Source organism: Lithobates pipiens, unplaced genomic scaffold (assembly GCF_037356315.1).
Source record: "Lithobates pipiens isolate NorthernLeopardFrog02 unplaced genomic scaffold, aLitPip1_a1.2 Scaffold_19, whole genome shotgun sequence".
Taxonomy (NCBI): Eukaryota; Metazoa; Chordata; class Amphibia; order Anura; family Ranidae; genus Lithobates; species Lithobates pipiens.
The window spans coordinates 597,179,058-597,198,073 of record NW_027507764.1 but is presented as its reverse complement, the minus strand read 5'-3'; the positions used below and the strand labels follow the sequence as shown (position 1 = coordinate 597,198,073).

The window sequence follows — 19,016 nt, the reverse complement described above, 5'->3', positions numbered from 1 at the left end:
GGACAATTACATGAAGCACAAGGCCAAGCTGACTCTCCAGCAGGGTAATGGCTCGAAGCAAAAGGCCAAGCTGACTCTCCAGCAGGACAATGACCTGAAGCACAAGACCAAGCTGACCCTCCAGCAGGACAATGACCCGAAGCACAAGACCAAGCTGAGCCTCCAGCAGGATAATGACCTGAAGCACAAGACCAAGCTGACCCTCCAGCAGGACAATGACCCGAAACACATGGCCAAGCTGACTCTCCAGCAGGACAATTACATGAAGCACAAGGCCAAGCTGACCCTCCAGCAGGATAATGGCTCGAAGCACAAAGCTGAGCTGAACCTCCAGCAGAACAATGTCCCGAAGCACAAGGCCAAGCTGACTCTCCAGCAGGACAATGACCCGAAGCACAAGGCCAGGCTGACCCTCCAGCAGGACAATGACCCGAAGCACAAGACCAAGCTGACCCTCCAATAGAGTAATGATTCGAAGCAAAAGGCCAAGCTGACCCTCCAGCAGAACAATGTCCCGAAGCACAAGGCCAAGCTGACTCTCCAGCAGGACAATGACCCGAAGCACAAGGCCAGGCTGACCCTCCAGCAGAGTAATGATTCGAAGCAAAAGGCCAAGCTGACCCTCCAGCAGAACAATGTCCCGAAGCACAAGGCCAAGCTGACTCTCCAGCAGGACAATGACCCGAAGCACAAGGCCAGGCTGACCCTCCAGCAGAGTAATGACTCGAAGCAAAAGGCCAAGCTGACCCTCCAGCAGAACAATGTCCCGAAGCACAAGGCCAAGCTGACTCTCCAGCAGGACAATGACCCGAAGCACAAGGCCAGGCTGACCCTCCAGCAGAGTAATGATTCGAAGCAAAAGGCCAAGCTGACCCTCCAGCAGAACAATGTCCCGAGGCACAAGGCCAAGCTGACTCTCCAGCAGGACAATGACCCGAAGCACAAGGCCAGGCTGACCCTCCAGCAGAGTAATGATTCGAAGCAAAAGGCCAAGCTGACCCTCCAGCAGGATAATGGCTCGAAGCACAAGGCTGAGCTGACTCTCCAGCAGGACAATGACCTGAAGCACAAGACCAAGATGACCCTCCCAGTGGTTACAACAGAAATGTGAAGGTTCTGGAGTGACTGTCTTCTGACCTCCATATCATCAAACCCCTCTGGGGAGATCTCGTACAAGGCCAACAAAAACTTTCCACGATCTGGAGGCATTGTGCCAAGACCAATGGGCAGCTTTTCCACCTTCAATAATTCCTCATAGACCACTATTACAGAGGACTGACAGCTGTCATTAATGCTACAGGGGGCAATACACAGGGTTAGGAACTAAGGGGATGCATACTTCTGAACATGGGGCAGGTCATTGGTTTACTTGTTTTGTTGTATGATGGGGTTGTTTTCACCTCCAGTTACAGGATAGAAATCCCATAAAAAATACAAGAAATGGGATTTGCTGCTCACTCGTACATCCTGTATATTACCAATCCTCCATATGGGGGCGCAAACTTTTCAGCACAACTGTGCTTGCACCATGCACTGCTATTATTCAGTGAAGTTCCCCAGCTTGCCATCAAGGTCCATTCATAGGTTCTTGTGTTCTGTTGCTCTTCAGGGAAGAAAAGGAGCGGTGGATCCGGGCCAAGTATGAGCAGAAGCTTTTCCTGTGCCCCCTGCCAGCCTCTGACGTACCCCTGGGACAGCAGCTCCTACGAGCCGTGGTGGAGGATGATTTGCGGATGGTGGTGACGTTGCTCGCTCACGGTACGAAGGAGGAGGTGAACGAAACGTACGGAGATGGCGATGGGCGCTCAGCGCTTCATCTCTCAGCAGCAATGGCCAACGTTGTGTGCACACAGCTTCTCATCTGGGTAAGAGGAAGGAAGCTCTGGGGTTGGGTTTCCTCGCAGATATTATGTATACTAACGCGTTTCTCTCTTGTCTCTTTAGTATGGCGTGGATGTGAAGTGCTGTGATGCTCGCAGTCTCACTCCGCTTTCATACGCTCGTCGAGCTGGCAGCACGGAGTGCACAGATATTCTCCTCCAGTATGGCTGCCCCAGTGACAGTTCAAGCCCTGCCCTGTAACCCCCTGAGGACTCACGTGATACGACTCAGCGTTCCCGCTGGTGACCTGGCTCTGGCAGCCATTTTTTTATTTTGTTTTATTATTGATTCTCAGGATTCTGGACTATACCTCCGTGTTCCTGTGCTGACCCTCCATCACATGTTCCTGCTGCTCATTGTTGTACGTGTCTCAGTCCTGCGGAGCAGCGTATGTAACACTAGTACAATCCCTATCTAGCGGCATTATTCAATGTATTCATGAAACAGACTGTGCACAGGCTTCAATGCTGGGTGTGCAAGAGACGGCTCATAAGAAGAAATATGGAACATCAGTTATTAACAGTGTTAAAGGTACAAGAAGGTACGTCCTGCTGATGGTGTTCCCGGAACGCACAACGCTGTCTGCTACTTGAAACATGTAATGTATAGCGTGTTAGTATCTTCATCACCTTTACATTTCTGAATATATCAATTTTCATGGTACCGATAGTTGGATCTGTTTGCTGGTCTCCTGTATCTCTATAGATATGTAGATATGTATTATATGTATAAGACTGTTGGCTGGATAACACTTTGTGGGGATAAATGAAGCAATTTGTGTTTACATACATTATAGTATTCGGTATTGTATATTTACTTGACGCACATCTTCTCTAAGCTGGAAGAAGGTGCCGAAACCTTGACTTGACTCGCAGGTTATCTTCTACATTAAACCTGAAGACATGTATACAGTAGTAGCCCTTGATTATCAGATCTCCAAGACCTTGGGAGGGGTTCCTAGGTCTGATATTTAGAAGGTCTGTGTGACGATCTGATACTTTCCCTGAATGTTTAATGACTGCCTCCAGAATTCTTCATTATCTCACCCATATATCAGCTCCTTCAGTATTAGGGAAGCGGGTCTTGGACAGCCAGTAGGTTGGAACTCCTGGACAAATGCTACATCGAGTGAGGGATTTATTGAATTGGAGACAGATCATGGATAGACTTTCAGGTCTGGTGGTAGACATTGTATGACAGACCTGGAGTAGATGATAATGTAACACAAACTTTCTGGTCAGAAGATAGACATTGGGTGGCAGACCTTCCGGATTAGTGTTAAATGTTGAGGGACAGATAACCTAGTCTGGAGGTAGACCTAAAAAGACAGACCACCTGGATAATTGGAAAATGTAGGACAAGCATCCTGTTCAGGTAGTAGACCTTGTGGGACAAACCTGAACTAGTGGTACATGTTGAGGGACAGTCAACCTGGTTAGGAAGTATACATCAAAGGAAGAACCTCCTGGACTAGAGGTAGATGTTGAGTGACTTGGTTTAGAGGTAGACAAAGTGAGACAGACCTGTATTAATGGTACATGTAGAGGGACAGACAACTTGGTCTAGAGGTAGACCTATAAAGACAGACCTGGATTACAGGAAAATGTTGCAGGACAAGCATCCTGGTCAGGTGGTAGACATTGTGGGACAGACCTCCTGGACTAGTGGTGCATGTCAAGGGACAGATAACCTGGTCTAGAGGTAGACCATGTCGAGGGACAACCAACCTGGTTAGGCAGTAGACCTCGAAGGAAGAACCTCCTGGACTAGAGGTAAATGTTGAGTGTCAAACTTCTTGGTTTGGAGGTAGACAATGCAAGACAGACCTGTATCAGTGGTACATGTCGAGGGACCAATAACCTGGTCTGGAGGTAGACATGAAAAAACAGACCTGGATTAGAGGAAAATGTTCTAGGACAAACGTCCTGGTCAGGTGGTAGACATTGTGGGAAAGACCTCCTGGACTAGTGGTGCATTTCAAGGGACAAATAACTTGGTCAGGAAATAGACATTGAAGGACGAATCTCCTGGACTAGAGGTAGTTGTTGAGTGACAACCTTCTTGGTCTGCAGGTAGATATTAAAGGACAGACTTTCTGGAGTAGAGGTACGCGTTCATGGACAAAATATGAAAGCTGAAGCTCCTGATCAATGGACACAAGATGAAGGGGAAGAATTAGAAATAAATGATCATGTTCATGGACTGTAGGCAGAAAGAGTTCCGTAGAAACAGACACAGAATGGGTCACAAGTGAGGGATAAAGCAGAAGGTAACAGACCTTCTCAGGTTACCGGGATAACAACGAATTGTGCCCAACACAACATAGCCATTGAAGCGTTCAGGTTAGGTGTGGACAGAGTAGACATGTAGATGATTCATTGGTGAACGGAATTTCAATTTTCATAGAGTAATGATCCATTCTGCTGGTCAGAGAGGACAGGGGAGATTCTGTATATAAGATATCTGGGTTAATGGGCAGATTGGGGTTCTGTATAGTTTCTGGTATAATGGTCAGGTTGTGTAGTATTGTATATAAGATATCTGGGGCAATGGCCATATTGGGGTATTGGTATATCTGGGGTGTAATGGTCAGGCTTGGGTTCTGTACATCTGGGATAATGGTCAGGTTGGGGTTCTGTATATCCAGGGTACTGGTCAGGTTGGGGTTCTGTATATCTGGGTAATGGCCAGATTGGGGTACTGTATATCTGGGGTAATGGTCACGCTTGGGTTCTGTACATCTGGGATAAGGGTCAGGTTGGGGTTCTGTATATCCAGGGTAATGGTCAGGTTGGGGTTCTGTATATCTGGGTAATGGCCAGATTGGGGTTGCACGTCTTGGACAGCAACCTGATTCCTACCTGTGATTGGGCAATGGCAGCGAAGTGGAACACTGCTGGGTTATCATTCTGCTCTCCCTCTGTTCTCCCTCTGATGAATGACAGCAGTGGGCTAGACATTGAAGTCTTGATGTTCTATTTTTGTGGCCTCCCCTTCTCTGAGCCTGCTGTACAGGGGTGGATATCAGGACAGGTTTAGGTGTATATATTGACCTCTTTACTTGGCTGAATGGTACTTCTTTTTTTATAACTGCCTTATATTCAGTTCTTGAAGGTCCTCTTTTAGAATGCTGGTTACCTGGCTGTGCCTGGTTTCAGTACTTTCTGATTCACTCTGGAAATGAGGGTCAGAAAAGTGTCAATGTCTTATCTCTAAATTTCTTTCAGGACAAACAGGTCTGCAATGGCAGCTCTCATACGTTTTCATGACAGACACTTTAACAAGAATATTCATCAAATCTTCTCAGGACTTGTCTTGTCTGTGGGCATTTTTTGGCTTATGGTGGGACATTTGATCCTGAAGATGATCTGATCTTCACAAACATCTCAAACCTTTTTTAAAACCACTTCAGCTCTGCCCCATGAGATGGGCATGGGCCTCCAGGGGGTTGCGTTCCTAAGATCCTTCAGGTTTGGTGTGGGTGTTGACGAGGTTGCATTCCTAAGATCTTTCAAGGATGGTGTGGGTATCAAGTAGGTTGTATACATAAGATTTTTTTTTTTAGGAATGGTGTGGGCATCCAGGAGGTTGCATTTTTAAGAACTTTCAGGGTTGGAGTGGGTGTCCAGGAGGTTTCATTCCTAAGATCTTTCAGGGATGGTCTGGAAGTCCAGGAGGTTGTGATCCTAAGATATTTCACTGGTTTCCAGGAAGATTGTTGGGAAATGTAAATCAGAACATGGTATCTGAAGAGGACAAATCATGATGTGGAAGAATTTCTGTTTGTACATTGTGTACAGTTTATTTATATTGTTCTGTACATACGCTGAGTTGTCTTGTGTATGTGCTGTGAAATAAAACTTGACTTCTTTAATGTCTTTGTGTCATTTGCTGGGAATACTGTTCCTCACTTTTTTGCAAAAAATGTTTTCATTTGGAGCCCCCAGTGAGAATTTTTGTGTAACCAGCTTGGAGCTACGGACCGACTTCCTCTTTCCTCCCGGAGTCCTTTGCTGACGCAGAGAGAGGCAGTTGTGTACACTAGGTGGGGACTGCGCAAATTGCGCCTGGAGAGCGTGTCGAAGCTGGAGGTATCGATAGTGCATTGTGTTCGGGAGGGCAAACTCCTCCTTGAGCTCTTGAAACGACTTCAGCACCTGTCCTCGGTATATATCAGAAAGATATACAATCCCGTGTGAGGGCCATACTGAGTAGTCAGGGAGTAGCCGCAGTTCACATAGACCGGGGTTTTCCCAGAGTGGGGTATGTGAGTGGGTCGCAGGAAGTTTCAGCTTTTTCCTAAATACCTCCCAAGTCCTACAGTAAGTGTAAATCAGCCCTTTACGATTGCCCTGGACCCCCCGCCGAGGCATGGTCCCTAAATATTAGTTGAAATGGGTGGGTAAGCGTATATCCTCGCCGAGGGCAAATAAGTGTCAGGTATCTAGAGAGAGGCAGTTGTAAGAAAAGCTTAGTTATGACAAAGTGAGAGGAAGGTGGAGAGTCCTAAAAAAATGATTTGAGGAACTTGGGGAATAGATTGAAGAGAAGGACCTCCAAGGGGGTTTTCTCTGAAATACTGCCCGTGCCTCGAACCACACCAGAGAGGCAACAGGACATTACGGAAGCGAACAAGTGGCTGAGGAACTGGTGTAGGAAGGAGGGGTTGGGGTTCCTGGAAAACTGGGCTGACTTCTGGGTCAGTTACTGACTCTTTAGTAATTATGGGCTGCACCTAAATGGGGATGGTACAGCTCTATTCGGAAGAAAGATGGCCACAAAGTTGGAGGGGCTTTTAAACTAGGTGTTGGGGGGGGGGAGGCATTTAAAGGTAGCGATAACTGGCAGTGAGCATAGGACAGAGGGGGAATAGTGAAGTCACTAGTGATAATATATCTATAACATCTAATTCTGGGGTTAATGTGTTACCAAATCAAAAACAAAGCCTGAGAAATCGTATGGGGAAAAAAAGAATATTTGCACTAATACAAAACTCAAGGGGAATGTTCACAAATGCCAGGAGCCTAGTCAGTGAAATGGAGGAACTGGAGCTGCTATTATACAAGGAGGAAATGGACATGGGAATAACAGAAACCTTGTTTGACACCTCACGTGACTGGGGTTTTCCTTATACCAGAGGGACAGGGAGGGTAGGAGAGGGGGAGGGGTGTGTCTATATATTAAGTATGGTTTATGGGTAGAAGAGCGAAATGACATCAGAAATGTGGGAAGGGGAAGGTGGAGTCCGTATGGATGGAACTCCAGAGGTTGGAAGTAAGGTATTGGAGATTACTAGTGAGTGTATGTTACAGGCCCCCTAACCTGAGGGAAGAGGTGGAGTTGGATCTCCTTTCACAGATAGAAATGTCAGCAAGATGGGCGGCTTCAATTATCCCGACATCGACTGGGCGGAAAGGACAGCCCACTCAATAAAAGCCCGCCATTTTTTAAATTTTTTAAATGTTCTACATGACAACTTCATGGCCCAATTGGTGGATTCCCCAACTAGAAGTAAAACATTGCTAGATCTTTTAATTACAAATGATACAGGTCTAATTGCAGTAAATATGGGACAACTTGGAAACTAGCGACCACAGAATTGTTACGTTCCGCATAAATCATAGGAAAGGGAGGCATGAGGGGAGTAGAAGAACACTAAATTTCAAAAGAGCCAACTTTTCTAAACTGCACTCAATGCTGCAGGATAAGTGGGACCAAATCCTTTAAACATTGTACACAGAGGAAAAATTGTAAACGCTTTAGGAATATATTAAATAAATGTATCCCCGAGTGCATTCCAAGGGGTAATATAGAACAACAAAGGTAAAACCTTCGTGGCTGAAGCAAAACATAAAATGTCGTTAAGGACAAAAAAAAAGTATAAAGTGGAGAGGTCAGTGTCTGCATTCCAACAATACACAGAATGCAATGTGAGGTGTAAGAACGTAATCAGGGCGGCTAAAAAAAAAAGACTATGAGAGACACATAGCGGAGGAGAGTAAAAATAATCCCAAGAAGTTTTTTGAATATATTAACAGTAAAAAGGCGAGGACGGAACACACAGTCCCCATAAAGGACGAGGAAGGGAAGGTGGTTACAGATGACCAGAAGAAGGCAGCCGTGTTAAATGCTTTCTCCTCCTTCTTCACTCAGGAAAATGAGGAGTATTCTGACCACGATAGTATCGTTCGCAACACACACGCTAACCCCTAGGGGCTTTCAGGATGGAGAAAGGATCTGGGGGTCCTAGTAGATGACAGACTAAGCAATAACATGGAGTGTCAAGCTGAGTCTACCAAAGCCAGCAGAATATTAGCATGCATTAAAAAGGGAATTTACTCCAGAGATAAAACGATCATTTTACCACTTTATAAATCTCTGGTTCAGCCACATCTGGATTATTCTGTCCAGTCCTGGTCACCAGTCCTCAGAAGGGAATGTGCTGGAACTGGAGGGACTCCAGAGAAGGGCAACTAAATGAATACGAGGACTGGAGGACCTCCAATTATGAGAAATGACTGCAAAAAAAGAGTATTCTCCCTGGAGAAAAGACGCTTGAGAGGAGATATGGTTGTGATTTACAAATATTTCAGCTTAAGTATGAAACTTTTCAGTCCCAGGGAGTGTAAGAGGACACGGGGGCCACACGATGAGACTGGAAGAGAAGCGGTTTAACCTTTAAGCTGTGTAAGCCCTTGTACACACGGTCGGAGATTCCGACAACCAAATCCGTCAAGAGTAATTCCGACGGATTAATTCTGGAAGAGGTCCGAAAGTGATGTTGCATACACACGGTCGGACGAGGTTGTCGGAAAATCCGATTGTACATAGCGTGATGACGTTATTTAGTTACGACGGGACTACGTTCAGGCTAGTAGCCAATAGCTTTGGTCTAGGAATTTGATCTGAGCATGCGTGGCACTTTGTCCGTCGGAGTAGGCTACACAAGATTGGAGTATGTCCGATAGGAACCGGGAAGTGAAGCCGATTCGCTTCACTTCCTGATTCCCTCACCTAGAATGGTGGCGGCAGCAGCCGAGAGCCGAGCGATCAATCGGCCTCGGCTGCCGACATCGCTGGAACCCGGGACAGGTGAGTGTCCATTTATTAAGTCAGCAGCTGTAGTATTTATAAATAAATTCCTCTAGTCGCATATCCAGATATAAATCTACACAACGGCTTAGTGACCACAGTACACCACAAGGCCACGGGCAACTCAATTTACTTCAAAAGTGTACCCTAAACCAGCCATTCTCAACCAGGGTTCCTCAAAGGGTGTCCAGGGGTTTCTTAAAGCTGTTTTCCACCCTAAAGTGGAACTTCCGCTGATCGGAACCCTCCCCCCCTCCGGTGTCACAATTGGCACCTTTCAGGGGGGAGGGGGGTGGTTTACACCCACTTCCGGGCATAGACTCCCGTGGGAGTCTACGTCATTTCCTGTCCTGCCGCGCTGTCTGCTGGGACACACACGGGTCCCAGAGACGGCGCGGACAATTCCTATTGCGCTGCGCGACTCACGCATGCGCAGTAGGGAACCGGGAAGTGAAGCCGATTCGCTTCACTTCCTGATTCCCTCACCTAGAATGGTGGCGGCAGCAGCCGAGAGCCGAGCGATCAATCGGCCTCGGCTGCCGACATCGCTGGAACCCGGGACAGGTGAGTGTCCATTTATTAAGTCAGCAGCTGTAGTATTTATAGCTGCTGGCTTTTAATTTTTTTTTTTTGTAGGTGGAATCCCTCTTTAACCACTTCCCGACCAGCGCACGACGATGTACGTCGACAGAATGGCACGGGCAGGCATATTGGCGTACAGGTACGTCCAATATTCGTTGCCGCCGTGCCATCGGGAGCGCGCCGGCGGCGGCGCGCTCCCGCGCTGGTCGGGACCCCCGTGAGTCCGGTCGCGGGACCCGCGGACTCGATCGCCGCGGGCATCCCCGCGATCGTCTCACGGAGCGGCCGAATGGAGGAAATGCTGTATAAACAACATTTTTCCATTCTGCCTAGCAACTAGTGACGCTGATCTCTGCTCCATGTGATTGGAGCAGAGATCAGTGTACACTAAATGAAAGCCCAACCCCCCCACAGTTAGTAACACACCCCTAGGAACACTTAACCCCTACACTGCCACCCACTGGTTAACCCTTTCACTGCCAGTGTCATTTACACAGGAATCACTGCATTTATATAGCAGTGATTACTATATAAATGACAATGGTCCCAAAAATGTCCGATGGGTCCCCCACAATGTTGCAGTCACAATAAAAATCGCAGATCGCCGCCATTACTAGTAAAAAAAAAAATAATAAAAAATTATTAATAAAAATGCTATAAAACTATCCCCTATTTTGTAAACGCTATAACTTTTGCGCAAACCAATCAATAATCGCTTATTGCGATTTTTTTTTACCAAAAATATGTAGAAGAATACGTTTCGGCCTAAACTGAGGGAAAAAAATGTTTTTTTATATATTTTTGGGGGATATTTATTATTACAAAAAGTAAAAAATTATGCGTTTTTTTTCAAAATTATCGCTCTATTTTTGTTTATAGCGCAAAAAATAAAAACCGCAGGGGTGATCAAATACCACCAAAAGAAAGCTCTATTTGTGGGAAAAAAAGGACGTTAATTTTGTTTGGGAGCCACGTCGCACGACCGCGCAATTGTCAGTTAAAGCGACGCAGTGCCGAATCGCAAAAAGTGGTCTGGTCTTTGACCAGCAAATTGGTCCGGTCTGAAAGTGGTTAAGCTGTGACTGATTGACCTCCTATAAGATGGTGCCAGCTCACTTCTGAGTCCAGTGCCACCCAGCTTCATGATGCAGACGGTTGAAGAACTCATTGTAGTAGGGTTTCCTTCAGACCTGGAAGCTTAATCCTCTGGGGTGAAGACGTTGAGGTAGGCTGTCTTTAACATACAATTTCTGAATACACATCCAGATGATACATTGGTGTCTGTCCTTCCCCTTCAGATCGGGACCAACATTGCCAGGAACTTAGGACAGATTTTTATCCCCAAACCCTGTGGACAACAGACCTTCATATTAACATGGCTGCCTCCAAAACCTGAAAGATCTCCCATCTGGGAAAGACCTGAAATTCAATCAGCACAACGCAAAGATGACGATCTCTGTATTCTATATCCTCAACACCTTATATCTGACCTCCGAGTATTGGCTGATGGGTGGAACTGGATGGTCCTGTGTTGTTTTACAGCCTTATAAAGGATGGATCTCAGTATTGCTGCATTCCCCTCTTATAACAAAGCTCAACTTTTCTGAAGCCAATTGCAGTCTTGTAATGCGCCGGTGACCTTCTCAAACTTTCGCCTTTAGCGTGTACACATGATGCTTTGTGGGCGGGACAAAGATCTTCTTCTGTGCCATGTCCTTTCCTGTTAACTTGGTCAAGCGTGGGGGATTACATGGGCACGGTTTGTGGGTGGAGCTTGTCATACATCCTATCATATTATTATCCTTCAATCACCCGTCACAGCTGTTTCATATGATTGTCACTTCCAGGCTCCTCTTTTTCACATCTCTGGCATGTTGCCTATCTTTGGTCTATAGCTGTCTCCTCTCTCCCGTGTCTTACCTGTATCCAGTATAGGGGCTGAAATGTGTCCCCTCTCCCTTTTGGCCAAAAATAGTTCAGAACCAGTGTTCCTTGACGCGTTTCACCACTCTTGGCTTGCTCATTGGGATAGGGGACCTAGTGCTTAGTGGGGGGGAGGGGGGTCATAGTGCTTAGTGGGAGGAGATAGGGGTTCCTGGTGCTTAGTGGGGAGATGGGGGTACTAGTGCTTATTTGGGACACTGGCAGTCAGTGGGGGAGGGGGGCAATACCTGGCTGCTTGATCCAGCTGGAATCCCCTTTTCCATGCCAAGTGCAGTGGCAGGCCGGGGCTCCTCTGGAGGGATGACTATGCAGTGGCAGGCCGGGGCTCCTCTGGAGGGATGCCTATGCAGTGACAGGCCGGGGCTCCTCTGGAGGGATGCCAGTGTAGTGACAGACCAGGGCTCCTCTGGAGGGATGCCTATGCAGTGACAGGCCGGGGCTCCTCTGGAGGGATGCCTATGCAGTGACAGGCCGGGGCTCCTCTGGAGGGATGCCTATGCAGTGACAGCCCGGGGCTCCTCTGGAGGGATGCCTATGCAGTGACAGGCCGGGGCTCCTCTGGAGGGGATGCCTATGCAGTGACAGGCTGAGGCTCCTCTGGAGGGATGCCAGTGCAGTGACAGGCCGGGGCTCCTCTGAAGGGATGCCTATGCAGTGACAGGCCGGGGCTCCTCTGGAGGGATGCCTATGCAGTGACAGGCCGGGGCTCCTCTGGAGGGATGCTGGGGATGCCAGTGTAGTGATAGCACAGACATTTCTGCTGCCACTTGTCAAAAAAGACTTCTCGCTTCTCTGCTGTGCTCTGATAACCATCTAATGCAGAGCCCAGCAGAGGAAGCCAGTGGTGGAAGTCGTCTTTTGCATATCAGTAGCATCCCTGCAGGTGCGCAGGCCACAGGAGCGGTGATACCACTGTCACTTCTCCTGTCAGCCCAGGGAATATACTAGCTGGGGAGCCACGGGGGAACAATATTATGTACTCGCAGTATGTATGGAACGTGTACTATGTGAAGCTTGAAGCTGCCGGCTGGTCAGGCACCCCTATTAAGTGATGGGCCCCCCTACAGAAGGCCCAGGAGTACCCCCTTAGCAGGGACCCTGACCACAGGGCAGACGGAGTAATCAGATGAATGCCATGGACTGATCTCTAATGACAGGAAGATGGACCTTTCTTTAGCGGAACATCGGAGAACTGAACGCAGTATTGGGGAAGTGAAGGTCGCAGTTCTGGTGAAGAGGAAATTATGGAAATCTAGTTTTGCCCCCATACTACGGTGACCTGGTGGCGATAAAAGCTTCATGTATCACTACGTCCCAACCTAAGCCGCCATCTATGTGATGCTCACCGCTCTGCCTCTTGTCATGCATTTCCCCTCCTTTTCAAGATTTATTATTCTCCGGGTTCACTTACTTGTCTTCCAAGAAGTCACGAGTCTCCCTTGGGGTCCACCTTATTTCAGTGCCGCTATTCTGATTCTCGCGGAGTATGAGGCGCACATTTTTGGAGGGAATGGAGAGTGATTTGTATACATTTTCTTTGGAGTCGGAACCAAAAAAAAAGTGTTTTTATTTAAATTTTATAAAAAAATAAAAAATAGGAAATACGAGATCAGGACGTTTAGACTTCTCAATGACTGTGGCTGGTGAAACCTTCCACTTTTTCTTCATGATTTTTGGGCTCTTTTCCCCCTCTGTGATAAGAATCCATTTGTTTACAGAGCTCAGTAGTACTAGCTAAAGTTTAGTCATAAAAGTGAACCAGTCAAAGGAATGACCCCTCCCCATCAGAGCAGTGACTCCTCCTCCAGAGCGTTGCTCCTTCCCCATCAAAGCAGTGACTCCTCCTCCAGAACAGTGACTCCTCCTCCAGAGCGTTGATCCTTCCCCATCAAAGCAGTGACTCCTCCAGAACAGTGACTCCTCCTCCAGAGCGTTGCTCCTTCCCCATCAAAGCAGAGACTCCTCCTCCAGAACAGTGACTCCTCTTCCAGAGCGTTGATCCTTCCCCATCAAAGCAGTGACTCCTCCTCCTCCAGAACAGTGACTCCTCCTCCAGAGCGTTGCTCCTTCCCCATCAAAGCAGAGACTCCTCCTCCAGAACAGTGACTCCTCCTCCAGAGCGTTGATCCTTCCCCATCAAAGCAGTGACTCCTCCTCCTCCAGAACAGTGACTCCTCCTCCAGAGCGTTGCTCCTTCCCCATCAAAGCAGAGACTCCTCCTCCAGAGCGTTGATCCTTCCCCATCAAAGCAGAGACTCCTCCCCATCAGTTACTCCTCCTCCTCCAGAGAAGTGACTCCCCCTCCCCAAAGCAACGCCTCCTCTACCCCCAGGGTACTGATTCCATCCCCTACAAAACAGTGACTCCTCCTTTTCAACCGTAACCCACCCACATAAATTACTCCTCCCCTCCAAAGTAGTGACTCCTCCTCCTGAGCAATAACAGCCCCCCGCTTCCTTTTCAGAACAATAACTCTCCCCTCCCCCACCCCCCCTCCTTTTCAGAGCAATGATTTCTTTCCTTCCAGGGCACTGAATTCTCTTCCTCCTAAGCAGTAACCCCCTTCCCTCCCCCATCCAGAGCAGTGACTTCCCCCCTGCCCCCCCCTCAATCATTTTAGGGGACCATCAAATGATTTAATCAGCGACAGTCTGAAAGGAAGCAGCTTTTGCGCCCACGGTGCTCTGGGAATCCTGCGTCATGGGTAAAAAAAAAACAAAAAAAAAACATTCTATACATATGTAGGAGGTGCTTACAGCATGTTGGCCCCTCCCCCTAGCTGAAGGCCACCATGTGACTGAACAGCGGGTCCTTACACCGGTGAATGGGAGGAAGTAATTGCATCTGGCATTACCGAAGCCTTTGAAGAGAACCCAACAAGAGGACCTGTCAGTATTTCCAGTAACAGAGGTCACGTGTCACCACCATTTCATACTTTATGAATCGAACAGGATCCAGGAATTAATTCCTAGACCCCGGATTGTACGCCGATACCTTCAGGTAATTGGACGCTGGCAAAGGCTTTGCTAGAAACACCTCCCCCCAAAAAACCCCGCCCCCTTCACGAGGTTCCAGTTTTTCTCTAGTGTCCTCAGGTGATAGACCTCATCTGTTGGAAAAGATTTTTTTCTGATGTTTTCTTTCTTCATCTGACACTTTATCTAGATCTGACTGTGTATTGCCTTCTGGCCTTATGGTCTCCAAATCGGTTCCTCTTGATGAACTTCTTGGGAGCCCCACCCAACCCCCCCCCCCCCAGCCGTGGGGCCATTCTGTAATGTTTGCTTCGAGCAGCGGATCCTGCTGATTCTTCTTACGTGTTGCAATGAGGGAGTCGACTGCAAGGAGCTTTACAGTTCCAGGGTCATGGTCCATTCTTATGGCACCCAGACCTTGAAGACTCCTTTTGGAGTTATGCCCACTGTGACTGGCAAAGCTTGGACCCGAGAAGGGACCAATGACATGGTAGGACATGGCTTCCCTGGACATACCGCTTCCTGGCTTACATGTCTTGTTGGATCATTACTGAGATCTGTTTTACACATCATGTGATATCTTCTACCGGACGCACCGCAGTGCTGAGCACACCATCAGTTCTGACGGTGCAGGTTATGGGGCAGTCTACACTTCACTATTCTTTTACCGTTTTACCTATTTAGATTTGGTGGTCTTTTCTTCCTTCTCACTGCTGGACATTCATTCCTCTCTGGCTAATGATGTGTAGGGCCTATAAGTCTCCTCTGGCTGCCATGTGACATCATTTGCTGTCTCGCCTATCGCCTAATACCACCGAGACCTACACAGGTGATTGCAATTCCTTCACGGTGGGCACAGCTTTCCTCCTCCGTCCACGTTAATTCCATGAGTACCCCTCTGGGAAAATCCTCACTAGGCAATAGTGGTGTACAGGCCCCCCCGAGGAGCACATGGGACAAATAGCAGTAATTCTTCTGCAGGCGCTGAGGAAACTCCCAAGTTCCTCTCAGGTGATAGCAGGTCCCGTGTTCCAGAGCAAGGTCCTACACTGACCCCACATCAGCCCCCTTATTCGGGGTTCCCCCACAGATGCATGACATTTGGCTTGTCTGACTAAAAACGAATTCTCTGCCACTACGTCTGATCTATTCCAAAGGAGATCTGTCAGTCCTGGAATTGGCGGGTGCCAGCGGCCTTAAATGCTCTTCGGTCTCACCTCCCTCTGAATCTATTCCTGGGATACAGCCTGAGTTGTCTTGTGCGCCTACATTAGCAGAAGACAATGGGGACCTCGGACGTCTTATGCAGGCCATACACGGTCGAATTTTGAACAAATTTTCTTTTCAAAATCAGAAAATTCTTTTTTTTTTGTGATCCGATGATCAGTGGTGTAACTAGAACCTTCAGGGCCCCGATGCAAAAAACCATGAAGGGCCCCCCTGAACCCCAGCCAGGGCCCTTCCCTCCGAGTCCGGTGGTGGAACTCCAGGGCGTGGTCACAAGTATGACCTTTGTGAGCCCTGTACTTCCACCACTGGCATCAGTAGTTTTTATTTATTTTTTTACATTTTTAGGTGCCCCATTGGGGGACTCTCCCTAGGCAGGATGGGGTCCCCGTCCCCCGAAGAGATGAGGTCCTTTTCTCCAGGGCAGATGAAGTTACTGCCCCCAGGTGAGAAGGGGTCCCTGTCCTCATGTGAGAAGGGGTCCCTGTCCCCAGGGGGATATGGAGGGGGTATGTAATAGTGTGTGCTAGCTGCCTATGCTGCTGCCGGCCATATGTAGAGGGGGCTGCATGGGCCCCCTGCATCACAGGGCCCAGTTGCGGTCGTGACTGCTGCACCCCCTATAGTTACGCCCCTGCCGATGATGCCACCATTGATTTTCGAAATTCGTCCGACCAAGCCTTCAATTTCACCTCCATGTTGCTACAAAAAAATAATTTTCTTGGCCGGGAATCTTCTTTTCTCTCCGTACATTTTCTTTTCTTATTAAATTTCTCGCACGATTCTCCCATCATTGATTTAGAAAATCGTTTGTTTTTCAAAAAATTTCCAACATGTCCGATTCCTCAAATTTTATTTCCGCACGAAAATCGGCTGTTGCTGCCGCCCCCCACTAATGGTGCGAAATTCATACGAAAATTCTTTCGAAATTCGAACCGTGTATGGCCGGCATTAGTATAGATTTCTGAAGATTTTTCATTCCCAGACTTTTGTGAAGTTACGTTTTCAGCGTTCGTCACATGCTGGTTACTGCGGATTCATTAATGGAAGGGGGTACATACTAATGCCAGTTTGGTCACTGGGAGTGCACATCCCCCACATATTCCAGTAGGCACAAGAAAGAAGGACATTCCGAGAAAGCCTTTCCTAAAGCCAGACATAGACAGGTTGAATCCTAGCCAGTTCAGCAGGGACCCGCCAAGATTCAAACCATGTATGGGTAGGCTGATTGTACCCAAGTTGATCCACCAATCGGCCAGCATGTCATGTTTCATGCGATTAGTTGGATTTTATACCATTCTTTTAATAAAGATGCCTTTTTCATGGAGTGCGGCAGTCCAGGAATTTTCTACTTCTATAGACTTGTGCAGAGCCAGCACCCCGAGAGTTCACAGTAGGCCGGGAGCACCAATTCGGGTCCGGAGGCTTGGCGAGCGGCATTCCTTTCTTGCCAGTGACTATAGCCGCTAGAATAATCACTGTGTTTTTGCAGGAAGGATGGCTTCTTCCAGCAACATCCAGTTCTGGACTGTCTCATTGCCACATAGAGAGGGGATCTCCAGTTCTGGGCTGATTTATTGCCACGTAGAAGAGAAAACTCCAGTTTTGGGCTGTCTCATTGCCACATAGAGAGGGGATCTCCAGTTCTGGGCTGATTTATTGCCACGTAGAAGAGAAAACTCCAGTTTTGGGCTGTCTCATTGCCACAGAGTTAGGATCTCCAGTTCTAGGCTGTCTTGTTTCACATAGAAGAGCGAACTCCAGTTCTGGACTGTTTCATTGCCACGTAGAGGAGGGATCTCCAGTTCTGGGCTGTCTCACTGCCACGTAGAAGACCAAACTCCAGTTTTGGTCTGTCTCCTTGCGCACAGAGGAAGGATCTCCAGTTCTGGGCTGTTTCATTGCCATGTAGAGGAGGGATCTGCAGTTTTGACTGTCTCATGGTTTGGTAGGAGGGATCCCTAGTTCTGGACTGTCCCATAGTTTAGTAGGAGGGATCCCCAGTTCTGGACTGTCTCATAGTTTGGTAGGGATTCCCAGTTCTGGACTGTCTCATAGTTTTGGGTAGGAGGGATTCCCAGTTCTGGACTGTCTCATAGTTTTGTAGGAGGGATTCCCAGTTCTGGACTGTCTCATAGTTGGGTAGGAGGGATCCCTAGTTCTGGACTGTCCCATAGTTTGGTAGGAGCGATCCCCAGTTCCCGGACTGTCTCATAGTTTGGGTAGGAGGGATTCCCAGTTCTGGACTGTCTCATAGTTTGGTAGGAGAGATCCCTAGTTCTGGACTGTCTCATAGTTTGGTAGGAGGGATCCCCAGTTCTGGACTGTCTCATAGTTTGGTAGGAGAGATCCCTAGTTCTGGACTGTCTCATAGTTTGGTAGGAGGGATCCCCAGTTCTGGACTGTCTCATAGTTTGGTAGGAGGGATCCCCAGTTCTGGACTGTCTCATAGTTTGGGTAGGAGGGATCCCCAGTTCCGGACTGTCCCATAGTTTGGTAGGAGGGATCCCCAGTTCTGGACTGTCTCGTAGTTTGGGTAGGAGGGATCCCTAGTTCTGGACTGTCTCATAGTTTGGTAGGAGGGATCCCCAGTTCTGGACTGTCTCATAGTTGGGTAGGAGGGATCCCTAGTTCTGGACTGTCCCATAATTTGGTAGGAGCGATCCCCAGTTCCCGGACTGTCTCATAGTTTGGGTAGGAGGGATTCCCAGTTCTGGACTGTCTCATAGTTTGGTAGGAGAGATCCCTAGTTCTGGACTGTCTCATAGTTTGGTAGGAGGGATCCCCAGTTCTGGACTGTCTCATAGTTTGGTAGGAGAGATCCCTAGTTCTGGACTGTCTCATAGTTTGGTAGGAGGGATCCCCAGTTCTGGACTGTCTCATAGTTTGGTAGGAGGGATCCCCAGTTCTGGACTGTCTCATAGTTTGGGTAGGAGGGATCCCCAGTTCCGGACTGTCCCATAGTTTGGTAGGAGGGATCCCCAGTTCTGGACTGTCTCGTAGTTTGGGTAGGAGGGATCCCTAGTTCTGGACTGTCTCATAGTTTGGTAGGAGGGATCCCCAGTTCTGGACTGTCTCATAGTTTGGTAGGAGGGATCCCCAGTTCTGGACTGTCTCATAGTTTGGTAGGAGGGATCCCCAGTTCCGGACTGTCTCATAGTTTGGGTAGGAGGGATCCCCAGTTCTGGACTGTCTCATAGTTTGGGTAGGAGGGATTCCCAGTTCCGGACTGTCTCATAGTTTGGGTAGGAGGGATCCCCAGTTCTGGACTGTCTCATAGTTTGGGTAGGAGGGATCCCCAGTTCTGGACTGTCT

At 48.1% G+C, this 19,016-nt stretch overlaps 1 protein-coding gene across 1 annotated transcript in view; it reads left to right on the top strand.

Annotated features, from left to right (window-relative positions):
• Positions 1-5,755, top strand: part of AGAP3 (ArfGAP with GTPase domain, ankyrin repeat and PH domain 3) — a 140,839-nt gene extending 135,084 nt beyond the window's left edge. Inside the window, 2 exon segments of the mRNA XM_077493681.1 lie at positions 1,610-1,865; positions 1,945-5,755. Coding sequence (XP_077349807.1) covers positions 1,610-1,865; positions 1,945-2,082 — 394 coding nt within the window. The 3' untranslated portion in view covers positions 2,083-5,755.
• Positions 5,756-19,016: the final 13,261 nt, after the last annotated feature.